Here is an 18,167-nt window from a genome sequence, read left to right as displayed (position 1 = left end):
TCCAATATTGTGCTCAAAGTGATCAAATAATTTGAGTAATCCAATTGCAAATCGATGTAGACTCAAAGAAGGATAAATGGTTCTTAAGGCATTGTCGATAGACTCCATAGAGTTCATCTTCACTGTACTGATCAGTTATTTCCCATTCTGTCACTACTCACCAACCTGTCTAATGTATATATGTGTTAGATTAGATTTATGTTTAGAATAGTAATAAAGTTTGTCTGTATTCAAAGACGATTTGACTGGTATATTTTGATAAATAATCTCATCACTGTTTCTGATAGATTTAGCTTCAAAGCTGTACATAAATATGTGTGATATTATTTTCAATAAGCCATGAGAATAATATCACTATAATATCACAAATATTCTAGTTATTTGTCATTTATCTAATTTATAATGGTTGTCAAATGTGTCTAATTGCCTTATACATTCATTACCTAATAAGGTACAACAAGGACAGTTTAATTCTCTCCTAAATTTAGCATGCGTGCAAATTACCCTACATACAATGTTGGTAAAATGCATGCAAAATACAAATTTTAACTGATTGAGTCCACATCTCTAAATTATATATATGTAATATTCTACACACAGCTTTGTGAGTCTCTATCTCTCTCTCTCCTCTGGTGGACTGGTCTACTCTTTTATATCCCTCTCAGCTCTCTCTGAAAACAGGGTCAATCCTTTCCATTCTTCCTCACACAGCTTCGCTCTCCACAGACATCGCTCGGACATTCCCCATAACCACATACTTGCCCGACTCAGGCCGGGAAGCCATTTGGCATGCGACTTACTGCCCCTTCCCCCTCCGTTTTTAGAGAGGAAATCTGCCACAGCCATCCGCGCCCCCACCCTGTAGACCACCTCAAACTTAAAAGGCTAGATACCAGTGGGTGATCCAGCTGTTGGTATCCTCCATGTGATGGAGCCACTAAAGTGGGGCGTGGTACGAACAGAGGGTGAAAACACCCCCCAACAGATAGTACCAGAGGGTGAGGACCACACACTTGATGGTAAAACACTCCTTTTCTATCAAGAAGCTCCTCCCCCTCCACCATCTGGGACAGTACCAGTCCCAACCCCCTTTCCGATGTGTCCATCTGTAATATAAAAGGGAGAGAGAAGTCAGGAGAGTGTTATAGCAGCCAACCACATAGTGCAGCTTTCACCAGACTGGATCTGGTGTCCCCTTTTTAGTAAGATCAGTCAGCGGGCTGGAGATGGTCAAATTGTTAGGCACAAACCTACGATAATAGCCAGCCAGCCACAGGAACTTTCTCACCTCCTTTTTGGTCTTAGGACTTGGGCATGCTGCAATCGCTGTGGTCTTATCAATTTGGGGCCACACCTGTCCATGACCCAAGTGGAAGCCCAGATACCATACTTCCACCTGTCCAGTTACACACATCTTAGGGTTTGCCATGAGGACAAGGACAGACCTCAGATGCTACAGGTGTCGCTGCTAGTCATTAATGTAATGTATATAAATAATGATATCATCCATATAGGCGCAAGTGGCGTATGGTCTGATGATTCTTTTCATGAGCCGCTGAAACATAGTCAGGGCCACGAACAAACCGAAAGGAAGATCTAGATATACAGAAAAGAGAATGATTTTTTTTTATATGCCATGTAAGTGGCAATTGAGTCAATGACATGATGCTCATGTTATTGTCCATGTCTAATAAATTATTCCAAAATACATTACTGTTATGTATTACCTTGTCTTGTTTCACTGTTGCCCTTTTGTTTGCCATTTTTGTCACTTTTGCATTCCTTAGTTTTCACTTTTGTCCCTTGTGTACCTCCATAGTCTCTTTGTTAGCTTTCGTGTTCACCGTTCATTGTTTGCACCTGCCCTCGTTAATTTGCCATTTTGCTTCTGTTAATCACCTTGTTATCTTGTTTGAGTTCTGTTTGTTCATTGGCCCCTTTGTCCTATGTTTATGTATTTATACCCTGGTTCTTTGTCCAGTCCTTGTCTGTCGTTGTATGTTGTCAAGCCTGGAATGTTTCCCCTGCCCGAGTCTTCTAGTTTATGTTTGTTTCCCCATCGAGGGTTTTTCCCTTTGTGTTTGTTTACCTAATAAAGAAGTCTGCATTTAGATCCTCTCTCCTTGCCTGCCTCGCTGCTTCATCGTAACAATTACAAATGCAATTCACAAACTATTACTTGCCTCTTTTATGATGAATGTTTTCAATTACTGAGTTCAAAGTCGTTTTGACTTTGCATTTTTTTGCACGCATTTTTTGAACTTTTCAATTCCATTTAACATGGTGCTGAATAGGCTGAAGGGGAACTCTGCGGTCTGTTAAGTTTTTTGTTTTCCACTCAAATTCAAAATGTCTATTTTTTCATTCATTGTCGCACACACTTTGACCCAGCTAACAGACGTAGATATGAATTCATATTTTAATTTTATTACACATATTATTTTACTGCAAGTAATGTACTTAAAAGTATTTTAATTGAAAGTCAGTAACTGTAATATGATTACAAGATTTTAAAATGGAATGTATTACACTACTTTTTTGACTAAAAGGTAATTAGATCACAGAAACTAATTACTTTGTATTCGGATACACCCAACAATGCTGCTGATGGTGTCATATTTTATATTTTACATTTCAAACTCTCAAAAATCCAGATGTTGGAATTTTGTCAAATCATATACTTTACTATACATTTTTAATTGCCAACATCTTTGGGTTATATTGTAGAAACTCTTGTTCCATATGCCACCACTCAAAAGTTTGGACACACCTATTAATTCTTTATTATTAGCCTACTGTTTTCCATTTTTTAGAATAACAGTGAAGCCATTAACACAAGTGGTGTATGTAATCTGGACTTAATTCTGAGAGTGGATGGCCTGGAATCACTTGGGCTTAGTATTGCTTCAGGGTTGTCTATTAATTATTTTGTATAGAATTTAGTGTAATTATGAAGTAACTAACTTTAAGTAAAATCAGTTTTGAAACTTAAGATTTGTAAATCATTTCAGAGTAGGCACAACTTTTATTTATCTATAAAATTATTTTAAAGAGTTTGAGCAAAATATTTTAGATTTTAGATTTATAGGATTTTAAGAAACAAAAATTCATTCTAATGCGTCCAAAAGTTTGACTGGTAGTGTGTATCTTATATGACCACATGGTGGCACTATCTACATGCAAATCAAATTCACGTTGCTAAGGCTCTCCACATTATACGTACACCCAGTTGAAGAAGGAAGATCCTGAGGATTTTTCTTTGACCAAATTGTGTAATACATATACGCCGTTTGACATAATCGACGGCTTTAGATTTAGTATTTTATTTGTTTATTTAACAGAGACAATACACTAGGCATTGTCACACACAGACAACCGATGCCGTCTACATAGGTCATATAGCATAAAGCTAATTTGCATCCCTCGTCCCTGGTTATGATAATGGCATCGTTCAAAAAGGCTACGTTTGTATGGGTTCTCTCTACATGTTTGCACTCCTATCTAGCTGGGAATGCGACGTCGAGGCAAATGGTTTATAGGAGGTGAGTTCAGGAACATTTGTTGGAAATCTAGCCAAGGACTTAAATCTGAGAGTAGAATCACGCGGGTTTAGGATTGTTTCATGGTCGTCTAATAATTATTTTGCTGTGATTTTAAAAACTGGTGGTTCCTATGTAAAATAAACCATGGACAGAAAACAAGTGTTTCCCAATATCTGAGCAAACATTACCAGGAACAAAATTCCCCTGCTGAGCGCAGAAGATCCAGATGTTGGAAGCAAATCGATTACCGCATACAAAGTCTCAAACAATCCCCTTTTTTAACCCTGAGTTGAATACAGAGGCTGATAGTCCTTTTAAGCTGGTGCTGCAAAAAGCTCTGGACAGAGAGAGGCAGTCTACAATACACTTGATCTAACTGCTATCGACGTGTAAAACCTTCATGCCATGGTCAGGCAAAACAAATATTATTATCACCGTTTCAGATGCAAATGACAATGCACCACCATTTTCCAAGGCTGTGTACAATGCACAGTTCTTAGAAAACGTGCCTTTTGGCACCACTGTACTAAAGCTTAATGCCACGGATCCTGATGAAGGTCTCAATTGTGAAGTTGTGTATAATTTAATAAAAGGCCAAAAATGAATAGCAAACAAGTTCGCCGTCAACAACACCACAGGGGAAATATCAGTTATTGGAACTTTGGATTATGAGGAAATTGCTGTGTTTGAGATCCAAGTGGAGGCCTGGGATAGGGGCCAGAGTCCTCTTGCATCACACTGTGAATTCCTTGATGATGAGATACTTGACATCAACTACAATGCACCAGACGTTACACTGTCTTTGCTGTTGGACAATGTAAGTGAAGATGCAAAACCAGGTTCTGTATAACGGCCCAAGACAGGGATGGGGTTGAAATGGAAAAGTGCGTTGTTCCATTGCAAAGGACTCTTCTTTTGTATTAGAATCTACCCAGAGGAAATACTTCTCACTTTTAGTTTTAAGGGAAGCCCTTGACAGAGAAACAGTTGCACATATATATAATATTTCAGTTACTGCTATAGATGAGGGTCCCACCTTTATCAAAAACACTTAATACTAGCTATTCATATTTCTGATGTGAATGACAACGCACACTGATTCCATGATTCTATGATCAATATTTATGTAAAACAGAACAGCACCAACAGCAAATTATAGTAAATGTTTTAAATATCAACAATAATGCCCCAGTGTTTAACAAACCCATGTATAAAGTCAGCCTGACGAGAACGCACAACGAGGAACTAATGGGGCTTTTCCACTACACAGTACAACTCGACTCGACTCTGTTCGTTTTCCACTGTGGATAGTACCTGGTACCTGGTATTTCTTTAGTACCACCTCGGTCGAGGTTCCAAGCAAGCTGAGCCGACACTAAATGAGACGTCAAAACCGTGCAGATCACTAATTGGTAAGAGAGAATCGTCACTACTAGCGTCACTAGATTTTCGACACGGGACATCAACCCGCTAGTTTTAAAGTTAGCTACAGTGATAGTAGTATCATTTGTTCACACGACTTTCAAATTGTAAAAACAATGGCTGTGCAGAAAATCACCCTGTGGTCAATAAACAAGGTGCAGACGTTACTCTCATTAGTGAGGAATGAAATTAAAATGTCTTCCAGGAAGTGTCTCAGCTGTTGGCCGCACAGCTGAGACACGGCTACCACCAGAACTACCAACAGTGTCGGGAAAAGTAAAAAAAAAAAAGAAAAACGTAAAAGTGACTACAGAACCATCAAGTAATATTGGAAGCGGTTTGACCAAATGGACACTATCTAGACTGGCGAGCAATGGGAGGGAATTTGCCCTGGACTCAGCCATGGCTGGAGTCCATGATGGAGGATGGTACGTTTTGTTATGTTAAATCTATACTCTGCTTAAAAGCTTCAATTCATTTAGTTGACCAGCTACTGGAAAGCTTGTTTCTAAAACAATCAGGCCAATATAACTGTTACACTTGAGTAAAATCACCATGCAACAACTGCTTTATGCAGCACAATGAGCTAGTAGCTAACAGCTAGTGCTCATGTTATTGTTTATTGTTTTGTGTCACGTTTAAGATGATGTCACGGAAGTAGAGGCGGCGCAACTATGATGATCTGCCTGTAATCCCGCCCATGTTGAGATGGCACTAAACAGCATTGGAAAAGCAAGCTCAGAAAAGTAAAGTGAGTAGAGTCGAGTTGAGTCGAACCGTAACGTGCTGTGGAAAAATGCCATAAGATACTTAAAATGAATGCTACCAACTTGGATGAAGGTCCAAACTGTGAAGTAACGTAACTGTTTAAATAAATTCATCAAAAAATCTTCAAAGCTGCCTTCTTTGCGTAAAATCAAAGTGACCAGAGGTGTTTTTTCCTGTGTCGTTTACTACAGCTAATGTTGCCCACTATAGCCCTCTCTGATCCGCTAATTTTCTGTGCATTGGAGTTTCAGCCCCAGCAGTGCTGGACAGCACCACCTCACTGCCAAGCAGCCTATCCCACAGCTTGATGGTAGTTCTGTTGTTGTTTCGGACTCAGTCTGTAATGATTTTATTATGAATTAATCAAATTAACCTGTTTTTGTTATAACTTTTTATGACATTAAACAGTAGTTGCAGTTGGGTCTACCCAGATTACAGATTTTAGTTGTTACATTATTGAAGATAGTGTTTTCACGTAGAAGTAAAAGAGTCGCTAAATTCTTTGTTTTAGTACTTGCATTACATTCTCGCAATGACTGTAGTGATGTTCATGGATTTAACAATACATTCAATACACAGTCCAAAGAGCTATTCTCAGACAATTTAAGCTTGATTTTCTTACTTTGTCCATCTCTCCCTCTTTCTCAATATTCCTAGTAGCTTAGTCTCATAGTTAGTTGTGCTTCTAGAGACTTTATTTCCCCACGTCCTTGACAGAGGACAGGCCTGTGACATTTCTTTGCAGTTGGGTCAGTACTAGGTTCTGCTTTGTCCAGCTGGCTGTGTGAGATAGATGGATTAGAAGTCTGTGAGTCTCTTGGCTGCTGCAGTGCTGCATTCCCACCTGCACTATACTGAGACTTCTCAAGCCCCCTCTCACTCAGTGCGTTAATAAGAGGGAGATACTGCAGACTCTATGAATGAGTGACTGAAGTTGCTACAATGGCCTTAAATGGATAGTTCAAGTTCGTTTGGATCTTTTTTACCTATCAGGAAAGTGAATGGTGACTGAGGTTATCAGTCCCTAATATTCTGTCTAACATCATCTATGGTGTTCCACAGACGTAAGAGAGTGTTATGTTTACAGTATATCATATCTGATTACCTGTATATAGTTTTAATTCACTCTCTCATTCTTGTTCTTTCTGTGTCTTGTTCCCTTTCGTGCTCTCTCTCCTGAGTTTGGCAGATGGAATAGTGGCTCCTTAGAATTTTACTCTCCACTCCTGGGAGTCTTCACATGAATGTCTGAAGTTTCCATTTAATATAATAGACATTATTCCTTGTAGAGCTTAAAACATGACATTCAGCCTTCTTGTTCATTGTAGTGGAAATTAGGTGTATATACAACAAATTATAAGTCTATTTGTGCTTATACATTTTATTCATTAAAATACATGCTTGGCAGAGTCTTGGATTTGAGTCAGTGCTTTAGCATTTTGATAGACTATGAGTCATATTACAAACAGTCCATGAGTAAATACAGAAGCTATCATCACTTCAGTGTTATTTATTGTGAGCTGACTGTAAACAGCTAAGCCTGTTGTCTGCACGCTGCGAGACATAAACAGTGTGCATGCCTGACTTCTGTTTTTATCAGAGAGTGACCTAAGCCATTTTGTAAGGTCTGGGATTTCTCTCCCTCTGGCTGTATCTCTACCCTCAAACAGAGAAGCAGAGCACATCAAACAGATTGCAATGAATGACAAATTGTTTCACAAATTCCCTATTTGTCTTCAAGACTCATTTAGAAAAATCACACCAGTTATTTAAATTCCCCAAAGCTCAAATTTGTGTCTCTGATGGATCTGCATAATTTCTCATTTCAAGAGGGTGTCAACAAGGATTCTGAAGTTATAGATGATATCTGTCACCAAAAATGTCAGAATGTTCAAGTAATATTAACACATGTGATTTGTAGCTTTGTTGAGATTCATTGTAGAGTTTCAAATTTGCATTCAAATGAAACACTGATACTTTCAGCAAAGCATGTAGTGCTTAATAGTGCTATAAATTGTGAAATGTATTTATATCACCTTTTATTTGTATTTGCATGTGCATGCTGGTTTACAAATCCACTTTTCATGTTCAATTGCATTACTCATTTTCAGATGCATCTCCCAGATTGCTGCAGGTGGCAGAATGAGTCAAATGCACTGAATGCTGAGAGGGAGGCTTTATATGGCTTGCTATCACCTTCTGTTGGCTGAGATGGTTTCCTGAGATCCCTACTTCAAATTGTTTATTTCCCGCCTTGGCCAGTAGAGGTCTGTCTCTTTCTCCATCTTTCTCAACCATTTGAGATGCCCCCATTGTGTTACATGTAACATGCCTGCAAGGACATACAAGAGTCTTTCTTAAAGGGACAGTTAATTGGATAAATAACCAAGATCACAGTTACAGCTGCCACAATTATCTAATCATGAAAAGCATCAGTTATTGCAGTCTATGTTGGCCTACTCATGATCCATCAAAATCTTTGATTTAATTTTCTATTTAACATGTTTTTAAAGCAGTTAAACAATGTAAACAAGTCTGTTGCTCGCTTATGTATATTTAAACAAATACAAATTGAATAGAAGCTTTTTTTTCATGCTTTTAAGAGGGCCAATGTGAAGTTAACCTTATAGACACTGCATTGTTTTACTGATTAAACAGCTATAACCTCCTGAGACTCAAGTGGGACTGCTTTATGGATTTTCCATTTCCGTTTTTGATTTGTAACTAGTAGCACATGCAGGAGTGAAAATGTCATCAAAATGTTGGGGGGGGACAATAAACATAACAATTCTCAAGAGCAATTTTTGAAGGGGACACCAAGGTTTTTTTTGTTGTTGCCCCATTTGCATTTGTATTATTTTATTTCTTAAACAATTATTTTAAGAATATATCATTATATTATTTACAATACACATATTTTAATGATATTTTAGGGGGGGGGACAACCCTCAGATAGGACCCCACCGACCCCCCCCGCGATTTCCGCCTACGAGCACATGCAAAAAAAAATTTATAAAATCTAGAGCAAATAGTTTTCCTAAAAATGTATTTCCAGATTCGTGAACAGCAGGACTAAATTGTGAATTTTAGTAATAACAAGCTATAGAAAGTCAGATTGTTTAAATCAAATTGTTTATTATGTTTCCAGAGTGTTGATTATTCATGTTTTTGCATAATTCATTCTGATTCAAAGTAATGGCCAGTATCATCCACTCACTGCCAAACATGTTAAAAATAAAACCATACACTATAAATTATAAATTATAAATGTAAATGTATGTACTGATTACCATTGTCCCATGTCTGCCAAAAATGTTGAGTGGTCCAAACATCATCCACAGCCTGAAACTGAATTTTTTATAGGAAGTTTGGATTGAATGCACTTAGCTGTATAGAGAGCTATAAGATGCTCCCTTGCTCCCTATTTAGTGAATGGCTTAACCTCCAGTGTGTTGTCTGTCTGTACTGGTCTCGGAACAGTTCGAAATGCACCTTATTTTCATCCTAAATCTAGAATTTTTTTAGCTTTTGAATTAAACATTTGAGTCTTAATATGATAATGCATAGTATATATAGGATTTATGAATGAAATGAAAAAATGTGCTTAAGTACACATTAGTGTTCATTTTGTGTTTTGCGATAAATCACTCAAATTTTAAAAATAACATCGGATGAAACTTGAGACTCTAATCTATCGACTTAATCTGGTTTCAATGTAAAAACTTCATTAGGTTTCTTACCAGATGCAGTTTTGTTCTCTTTTCTCCAAAAGATAAACTCTGCTGTGGTCAGCACCATGTTGTTTTGTCACATGACTGTGCTTTGAAAGTTTAACTATTTACTGACAGCACAGAGTCTCCTGAATTGAGATGAGTCAGTTTAAGTGAATTTAAATTATAAGTTGCATATATTGAAGCCAAAATACAACATCCACACATGTGTACGTGGGGTCGCATGAGCATAAAGAAATTCAGACGCCATCCTCAGCTTGTTTTGGATGTGTGGCCTACATAAAGAATATGGCATGCAGTTGATCCACCCAAAATAAGTATTTGAATGTATATTGTATTACTCATAATTAAGTGCAATTACAATATTAAGGGATTTAAACCATTATGATTTTTGTCATAATCATGCATCCTTATCAACAGTCCAGTAGTGCAGAGGAAAATATAGCATCTGATCTTACCAATCTGTTCTTATGACCTCCATCACCAACACCACTGACAGTGGAGAGAAAGAGATGATGAGATGTGCTTGAATGAAAGAATGAAAAAGTGAACGAAAGTGGGAGAGAGATCTTTTAGCTAACACTGCAGTGGGTGGTGCGCCTCTGGATGCCCTTGCTGAGGGCAGTGTTGGAGCAGGCTGTCTGTGTAGTGTCTCTCAGATGGGTGCATCTCTTTTAAAAATCTGGCACACTTATGTAAGTGAGGTCAAGAGAAGAGGAATATTATTTTGTAAATGGGGCTCTGCCTTGTCAAAGTTCTAAAGTTCACAACTCAAAGCACACCCATTAAAGCCAATCAACAGTAGTGAACTAATATCATTCAACAGTATAAAAAGCTACGAATGAGGTCTACAAATGACATTAGTTGCAACTTTTGATGAGATTGTTTCTTTTATTGTCTTTTATTGTGTCATTTGTCAAGCCCCCAATAAAAATGCAAAATGTCTCCCTATTTTTAGCCAGCTAAATGTTGTCAGCTTAGGATGTGGGGAGGAAGCTTAGCTTGTTATCTTTCTCACTTAAAAAGCTATTTTCTCATGAGAGGCAGCAATATCTCAATTTGTTTCAATGGTGCAATTGCAGTTAAATAGGAACACAATCTTAAACACCATCAAATGCAGAGCAGGTGAGAATTTGATTATTACACTCCAAGAACCTTGTTTTGCGGTTGTACTGTGTAATTGACAGAATTACACTAATCCCTTTTCTAGATCATTCACAACTAAACACTCCATTCCCTAAAGCAACAACTCACTTCTGTAAATGTCAAGGCTCTCCTGTTATTGCACACTGACAGTGACAGTATAGAGAACAAACTCAGCAGGATGATAGATCTGCTTGAGCTTTTAACTTCACATTGGTTTGCTGAAGCAGAGACTGTGTGCACCTGATTAGACATAATGGAGTTAATAGATCCAATAGAGCTTTTGTTATTTTCTTCTTCTTTTTAATAGGTGAGGAGCTTCGGGAACCAAGTCAATCAATGCTATTGTGAAAAGTAGTGAGATTGCAGGTGATTCTTGCAACTGTTTGTGTTGAGTCTGCGTTGTTAAATATTTGCCTGTGCAATAAGGTGTTTGAAGTAGACATTGTAAACTATCCCTTTAAGAAATGCATATGCAATGATGTTCAATTAAAGGTTTTACAATATATATTCAGCACTTCAATGTTTTAATCAATTTGTATATTGTATTTTTTGTGAATCTAACATATTCAGTGTGGGTAAACATGCATTTATGCATTGTGTTTGGGTTTAGGAGGGAGAAAACAAGTGGAAGAAGAAGCAAAATCTAGAGTGTACTTAAAAGGATAGTTCACCCAAAAATGAGTTTGTGAAAGTTTCTTTCTTCTGCTGAACATAAACAAAGGTTTTTAGAAGAATATCTCAGCACTGTAGGTCCATTTAATGCAAGTGAATGGTGACCAGCCTTCCAAAAATCACATAAAGGCATCATAACATTAATCCATACAACTCCTGTGGTTTAATTTATTATATATACTTGCACTTATTATAACTTTTTTATTTAATTTCCAAATAAAATTAAACAACTTTAGTAACAACTAAAATAGATGGATGTATTAAAGTAACATTTTTTTTTTTACAAAAACAAATTATTGAATCAAACTGATTATGATTACAAATGTGTACTGGTCGGCTCTGCACTGTCTCTCACTGTGCCTATTGTCCTGTTCCTTTTAGTAATTATTGTACTGACCCCTACTTTTGCACACATTTGCTCGTGCACTTTATGTAGGAATGTTATTTAGTCCGTGTAGTCTCATGTGGTTCTGTGTTTGTCCTATGTTGTTTTTATGTAGTACCATGGTCCTGGAGGAATGTTGTCTCGTTTCGCTGTGTACTGCACTAACTGTATATGGTTGAACGACAAAAAACTCTTGACTCGACTTGAAAAGGGTTTTAATCCAGTTAATGTCCAAACCAAGAAAATAGAAAAGTTTAATAATAAATAAGCAGAAATATTTTTCTCAGTAAAGATCGTATTGTATCATGCTTGATTTTATGGATATGACGTTTCACCCGTTTCAGTTGAAATGGGCCTCACCCTCCAAAGGGCCCACAACTGACATGCCAGAATTGAATAATTCACCCACTTAAAAAAATATATATATACTGCATATATATATAGCTATATTGTGGCTGTGGCTGCTGACTAGATTCCCTCAATCGTAATTTCTCCCTCCCGCTTGACTTGCTCCCACTCTGTCTCTCCCTCTGCGTCTCGCTCTCTAGGGCTGTAGTGAGCTGTCCATGGTGCTGAAAGAGCGTGAAGTGCAATTCGTTGTAAACTACCAGTAGTTTCAGACACTTTTAATTCCCAAACAAAATATGTTATTGCTGTTGTTGTTAATTTAATATGATGGAATTGTTTAAGCTGTTTTTATTCGAGCTGATACATAACACATAGTGCTTTTCAGTGTTGAATAGAAGTTGCCGAAGTGTGGGGCTTCTCCTTATTCCAAAGCAAAAATAATGGCATTTTTTCAGTTTTTAATTAAGGCAATTGTTTGGATTATTTCTATGCTGAGCCGTTGCTGCTGAAAGCGCACATAATGCATAATAAAATCCGAAAATATACCATATTGATGAAAACCAACTTCAATCTTTGATTTTTTTCTCTCTTTTATGTTTTTTATGGGGGGTAGGGCCCCACATTAGCTCTTGAAACGGGCACCCAGATGCTTAAGACTGCCACTGGATATGGCATGAGGGGACCCTAATGCGAAGGGTTTATGCTTACGGCGTCAGCATCAGTCTGCCCTGAGTTAGTTTATGTCATCGGTTTCAAAATGTGACACACTCCCTCACTGTGGCGCATTTTGAAGGATGCACAGAGATCGCGCCTGGGGCGTGCATGCCCGAATGACCTGGTCTGTCTGAAGTCAAAGCCACAGACGGAGAGGAGATGGAGAGAAAAGTGCATGCTGTGGCAATAAAAATAATGAACATTATATATGTTTATGATTATTACTGGAGTACATGGGTGGATTATGACTAGCAAAGGCCCCAGGGCCAATTTTCTTTCTTTTTCTTAAAGAGACTGTCCCATTTTAACGCGTTTTATACATAATGTAAACTCAATGATAATACTACAAAATGCATATATTTACAAGGGCCATAATACATTATGAAGTATTTAAATCAAACACTTTAAAGGACAGTTCACCCAAAAATTAAATTTCCCTTATTATTCACACACCCTCATTCCATCCAAGATGTGAAAGATTTTCGTTCTTCTGCAGAACACAAAGATTTCTAGAAACATTTCTCTCCTCTGTAAGTCCATACAATGCAAGTGAGTGGTGACCAGAACTTTGAAGCTCCAAAAAATCACAAAGAAAACAACTACTCATTCCTACTCAATGTTTCCTTCAAAGACTTTACCCTTCATTGTGAGAGCTTCAAATGTCTGAAAGGTGTGGGGTGCAAAAATAGTGGTCATTTGGTAATTGTTTGGGAAATTCTGTTTGGAATGACCATACATCTTGGCTACCATTACTATTATTCTATCGTAAAGCCCTACAAAGGCATAATTTAAGCCTTTTGAAAGTGTCCGAAAATCCCCTAGACTACATTACATTGACAGAATATTTAAATGGGCTATGAGTCTGTTTAAGAATGTTCTTAACTTCAAACTTCAGCTGTCAAAACTTACAAACAAGCCCTTAAAACTACTTTAAGATGCTCTCTTTTTCTGTATCTTCATTTCTTTATTTCTTACTGTAAAACCTGTAAATATTTCTAAGTTCATTCGTTTTGTCAGACCAACATTATAGTTTTTCTCAACAAACTTCACATATCTATTTTAATCAGTAGGCCTACTTTTGAACCACACAAAGTAAAACATCAATATTTAATTTTTTCCAACCACATAAGCCAAGTTATTTTTGTAATGTAGGGCAAACATCCAGTTATAGCAATGAAGAGTATAATACATGTTTTTGTTCGACAGCCCTTTTATAAAAATAATAAAGCTTAACATATAAATCACAACATATTAAATAATAGTCAGAAAAGATTATATATTTTTAAACCTGTTTAAACCTTTTTTCTACAATTTTTCTACAAAATAATGACATTTTAAGCACATGTTGCTCTAATTCAATAAATAGTGATTTTGAAATATCAGCAGTAAAATAAACGTTATTGTTACTTCACTAAAAAAGATGAGTGCATCAAAACATGATGTTAGCTATTTTGGAAATGATATTACAAGTCTTCTACTTCAAAAAGAGCATGGAAACTTTCCCCAGGAGACATCTCAAACACATCGTAATGATGTAGAAGTTTTCGAAAGTAATAGTCACAGGGACCTGTTGAGGGGGCCATGTGTAAACTCTGGAGCCCACAAGACCTTGCAGCCCAGGCCCCCCCATTGGGCCCCATAATTCAGCTATGCTGGAGTATTGTCACAAAGAAAGAAGAAAAAAGACAACCACAATCATGTTTGAGAAGTATCAGCCTGTCAGGAAAGTGCGCACGATTGGCAGTGGAGGCGTTGGTTTGTTTCACTGCAACTTAAAAAAGATTATTTATGGAAAGTATCACAGCCATTCATATGAGCAGAAAGCAGTCTCTTACAGAAAACCAAATTGAACGCATTTAATTTCGAGTGTAGCCTATATTTCATCATTGGCTCTCCTAAAGGGATGAACTGAAGCTTAAAAACGCATTGTCCTAGTTCTGGGCGATAGAATAATGCGTTCAAAGTACCCACTTTCTTAAATTAACGTGTTGCTGTAGCTTTTTCCATGTCAATTAAATTTCAAATTTCGATGTTGATTTGTGGTTGCTTCCATCACGGTGCTATCTTTTCTTATAAGGATTTAAAATTCAGAATGTTTTATTTGAGTAGGCAGCCCTTCCCTCGTTGTGCCGCACCAACACCAACGAGAATGAAGAGAAGCAGGAAAAGGAATACGAATGGGAGGGTGGCTCAAAGCGGAGAGAGAGCGAGCGAGAGAGAGAGAGAGAGAGAGAGAGAGAGAGAGAGAGAGAGAGAGAGAGAGAGAGAGAGAGAGAGAGAGAGAGAGAGAGAGAGAGAGAGAGAGAGAGAGAGAGAGAGCGAGAGAGAGAGAGAGAGAGAGAGAGAGAGAGCATGGCGAAATATGCAGCACCAGTGGCAAGGAAACACCCGTCAGCGGCGCGCGCAGAGGGAAAAAAAGGATAAGCGCGGACAAAGGAAACATGGGCGCATCTAAGAAGTATCCGTGCGCTTCAATAGAATGGACAATTAGTCCATTGTGCACATAAATGGAAAACCAATTAGTTGCATTTAATGCTGAAGTGGGAGGCAAGGTACTGCAAACTGAAAAGGCGGAGTGTTGTTTTTAATCCGTCTGCGGATCCTATGATCTTGCGATGGCTGTTGCAGGGATATGTGATTGCCTAGGAAGAAAAGTGCCTCTTTCTTTTTTGGTATTTTTGTTATTTTGTGGCCTTGCTTTTGGACAAATACGATATTCCGTCCCAGAGGAATCTGAGAGTGGAACGATTGTAGGTGAAATTGCACAGGATTTGGGATTGGATATGCGAAAGCTCTCCACCCGAAAGATTAAGGTAACATCTAACAGTGGTAAAAGGTACGTGGATTACAAGAATGGGAAATTATTGGTGAACGAGAGAATTGACAGAGAGACACTGTGTGATGCGAGCACCCCGTGCATTTTGAATCTAGAGGTTCTGCTTGAAAATCCGCCTGAAGATCATAATGTCGAGGTGGAGGTAACAGACGTGAATGATAATACGCCGCAGTTCCCCAGAGACGAGTATCAGTTGGAAATTACTGAGTCGGCTTTGCCAGGCTCTCGTTTTCCAATCGAGCACGCGCAAGATCCGGACATCGGCCCCAATTCGGTCCGATTATACCGACTCAGCCCAAACGAGCATTTCGCTCTTGATTCCAACAAACCATCGTTGAATACCAAGCACATCGAGCTCGTTCTCAAAAAGCCCTTGGACCGCGAGCTCGCCCCTTACCATCAACTAATCCTGACAGCGACAGACGGTGGCACACCAGCACGAACAGGTACCACAAAAATTAACGTACGCGTATTAGATTCGAATGACAATAACCCTTTGTTTGACAGTTCAGTATATAAAGTGAAATTGCTCGAAAATTCGCCAAAAGACACCCTGGTTATCAAACTGAATGCCACGGATCGAGATGAGGGAACAAACGGGGAGGTGCTTTATTCATTTAGCAGTTACACCCCTGACAGGGTCAGGCAAATGTTCAGCATGGACACTAACACTGGAGAAATCCGAGTGAGGAGCAATGTGGACTATGAGGACACCAATTCGCATGAAATGTATATTCAGGCCATGGACAAAGGTCCCGCTCCAGTGGCAGCCCATTGCAAAGTGGTTGTGGAGGTTGTAGACATGAATGACAATGTGCCCGAGATTGTGCTCTCTTCTTTGTCCAGTCCAGTGCGTGAAGATGCCCGTGCGGACACAGTGGTGGCCCTAATCAGCGTTACAGACCGGGACTCGGGCCCAAATAAACAGGTGACCCTTGAAATCCCACCTGGCCTCCCTTTCAAAATCAAGTCCTTTAGAAATTACTACACTTTGGTGACCTCTGCCTTCCTTGACCGTGAGACCACAGCAGCCTATAATGTCACACTCAGTGCCACCGATGGCGGTAATCCTTCCCTTTCTTCTCAGAAAACCATTCAGGTGGATGTCGCTGATGTAAATGACAACCCTCCACGATTTGAGCAGACGTCCTACACTGTGTATGTCATGGAGAACAATGCACCTGGAGCCTCGCTCTGCACAGTCAAGGCTCAGGACTCAGATGTCAATGAAAATGCTCGCATCACTTACACAGTGCTCAATGACAACAATCATGGCATCCCTGTCACCTCTTATGTGTCAGTAAAAGCAGACACTGGTGTTGCCTATGCCCTTCGCTCCTTTGACTATGAGTCATTACGGGAGTTTCACTTCCAGGTTAAAGCTCAGGATGGAGGTATCCCACCACTTAGCCGTGTTGCCACTGTCTACATCTACATAATGGATAATAATGACCACCCGCCTGAGATTGTGAGTCCCCCAGCCAATGGTACGCGCTCAACAGAGACAGTGCTAAAAAATGCAGAGCCGGGTACACTGATCACAAAAGTGGTGGCCTATGATGCCGATGCAGGTCAGAACGCATGGGTCATTTATCTGCTGGACCAGGCCAGTGATCCGGACCTATTTAAAGTGCACGAGCACACAGGAGAGATTCGCACCACTCGGCGTGTCTTAGAAGACAACTCTACTTCCTTTAGCCTTACTGTATTAGTGAAGGACCATGGTGAACCATCCTTGTCATCAACCGCCACCATCAATGTTGCCGTCATGGAGGTTCCACCCAAAGTCATGCCTGACCCCAAACGAATAATTCGCCCACACAGCACACTTTTGTTTTCCAACGTGACTTTGTACCTCATCGTGGCCTTGAGTGCCACCACCTTTGTGTTCCTGGTGACAGTGGTTGTGCTGGCTATTGTGCGTTGCCATGCCTACTGCACTCAACCTGGGTCCTGCTCACCCTGCTGTGTGTCCCAGAAGGCCCAAGTAGAGGGTGGATCTGGAGGTGGAGGGGGAGGAGGAGGTGGGGTTGGTGGCTCTCAGCCCAATAGCAACGTTGCGCTCCGCCGAGACCTTAAGGTTGAGCCCCATTATATTGAGGTCCGTGGTAATGGCTCCCTGACCAAGACCTATTGCTACAAGACCTGTATGACCGCTACGTCAGGCAGTGACACCTTCATGTTCTACAACACAGGCCGACCCATCAGTGGCACCTGGGGCTCCGAGCGCTTTTTTACAGGAGGTAGCGGATTAGTTCGCAGGCTCAGTATGCCAGATGCAGCACTACAGGTGTGTCTCACCACAATATCTCTGTCTATGGTTTTAGTTTCTTCAAAATTAACTTGCATTACTAATACGCTACCCAGATAGCACACATGCATTTCCAATATGTCTGTTTAAGAGTGTTTCATCTGGAAAGTATTGTATTCTTTGCAGACATCTTAAAAAAGCAGATTTGCATACATTATAAATCCTAATTGTCTTAAAGGCATCTTCTGAATGTCATTTGGTTGATGTACATGTGCTATCTGGGTAGTTCAGCTCAGGTTTTCAACAGATCTAGTATAAGTGTAAAAAGTAATTTACTGTGAAGATAAAGAGG

General features: G+C 39.2%; 1 protein-coding gene across 2 annotated transcripts in view; it reads left to right on the top strand.

The window, feature by feature from the left end:
- The first annotated feature begins 15,145 nt into the window (after window positions 1-15,145).
- Window positions 15,146-18,167, top strand: part of LOC127637139 (protocadherin alpha-C2-like) — a 34,272-nt gene continuing 31,250 nt past the window's right edge. For both annotated transcript variants that reach the window (XM_052118066.1, XM_052118067.1), the window contains exon 1: window positions 15,146-17,854. In XM_052118066.1, coding sequence (XP_051974026.1) covers window positions 15,344-17,854 — 2,511 coding nt within the window. In that variant the 5' untranslated portion in view covers window positions 15,146-15,343. The remainder of the gene's footprint in view (window positions 17,855-18,167) is intronic.

This window comes from Xyrauchen texanus, chromosome 44, assembly GCF_025860055.1.
Source record: "Xyrauchen texanus isolate HMW12.3.18 chromosome 44, RBS_HiC_50CHRs, whole genome shotgun sequence".
NCBI lineage: Eukaryota > Metazoa > Chordata > Actinopteri > Cypriniformes > Catostomidae > Xyrauchen > Xyrauchen texanus.
Note: the sequence above shows the minus strand (reverse complement) of the source record. Positions and strands in the feature narration are given on the sequence as shown.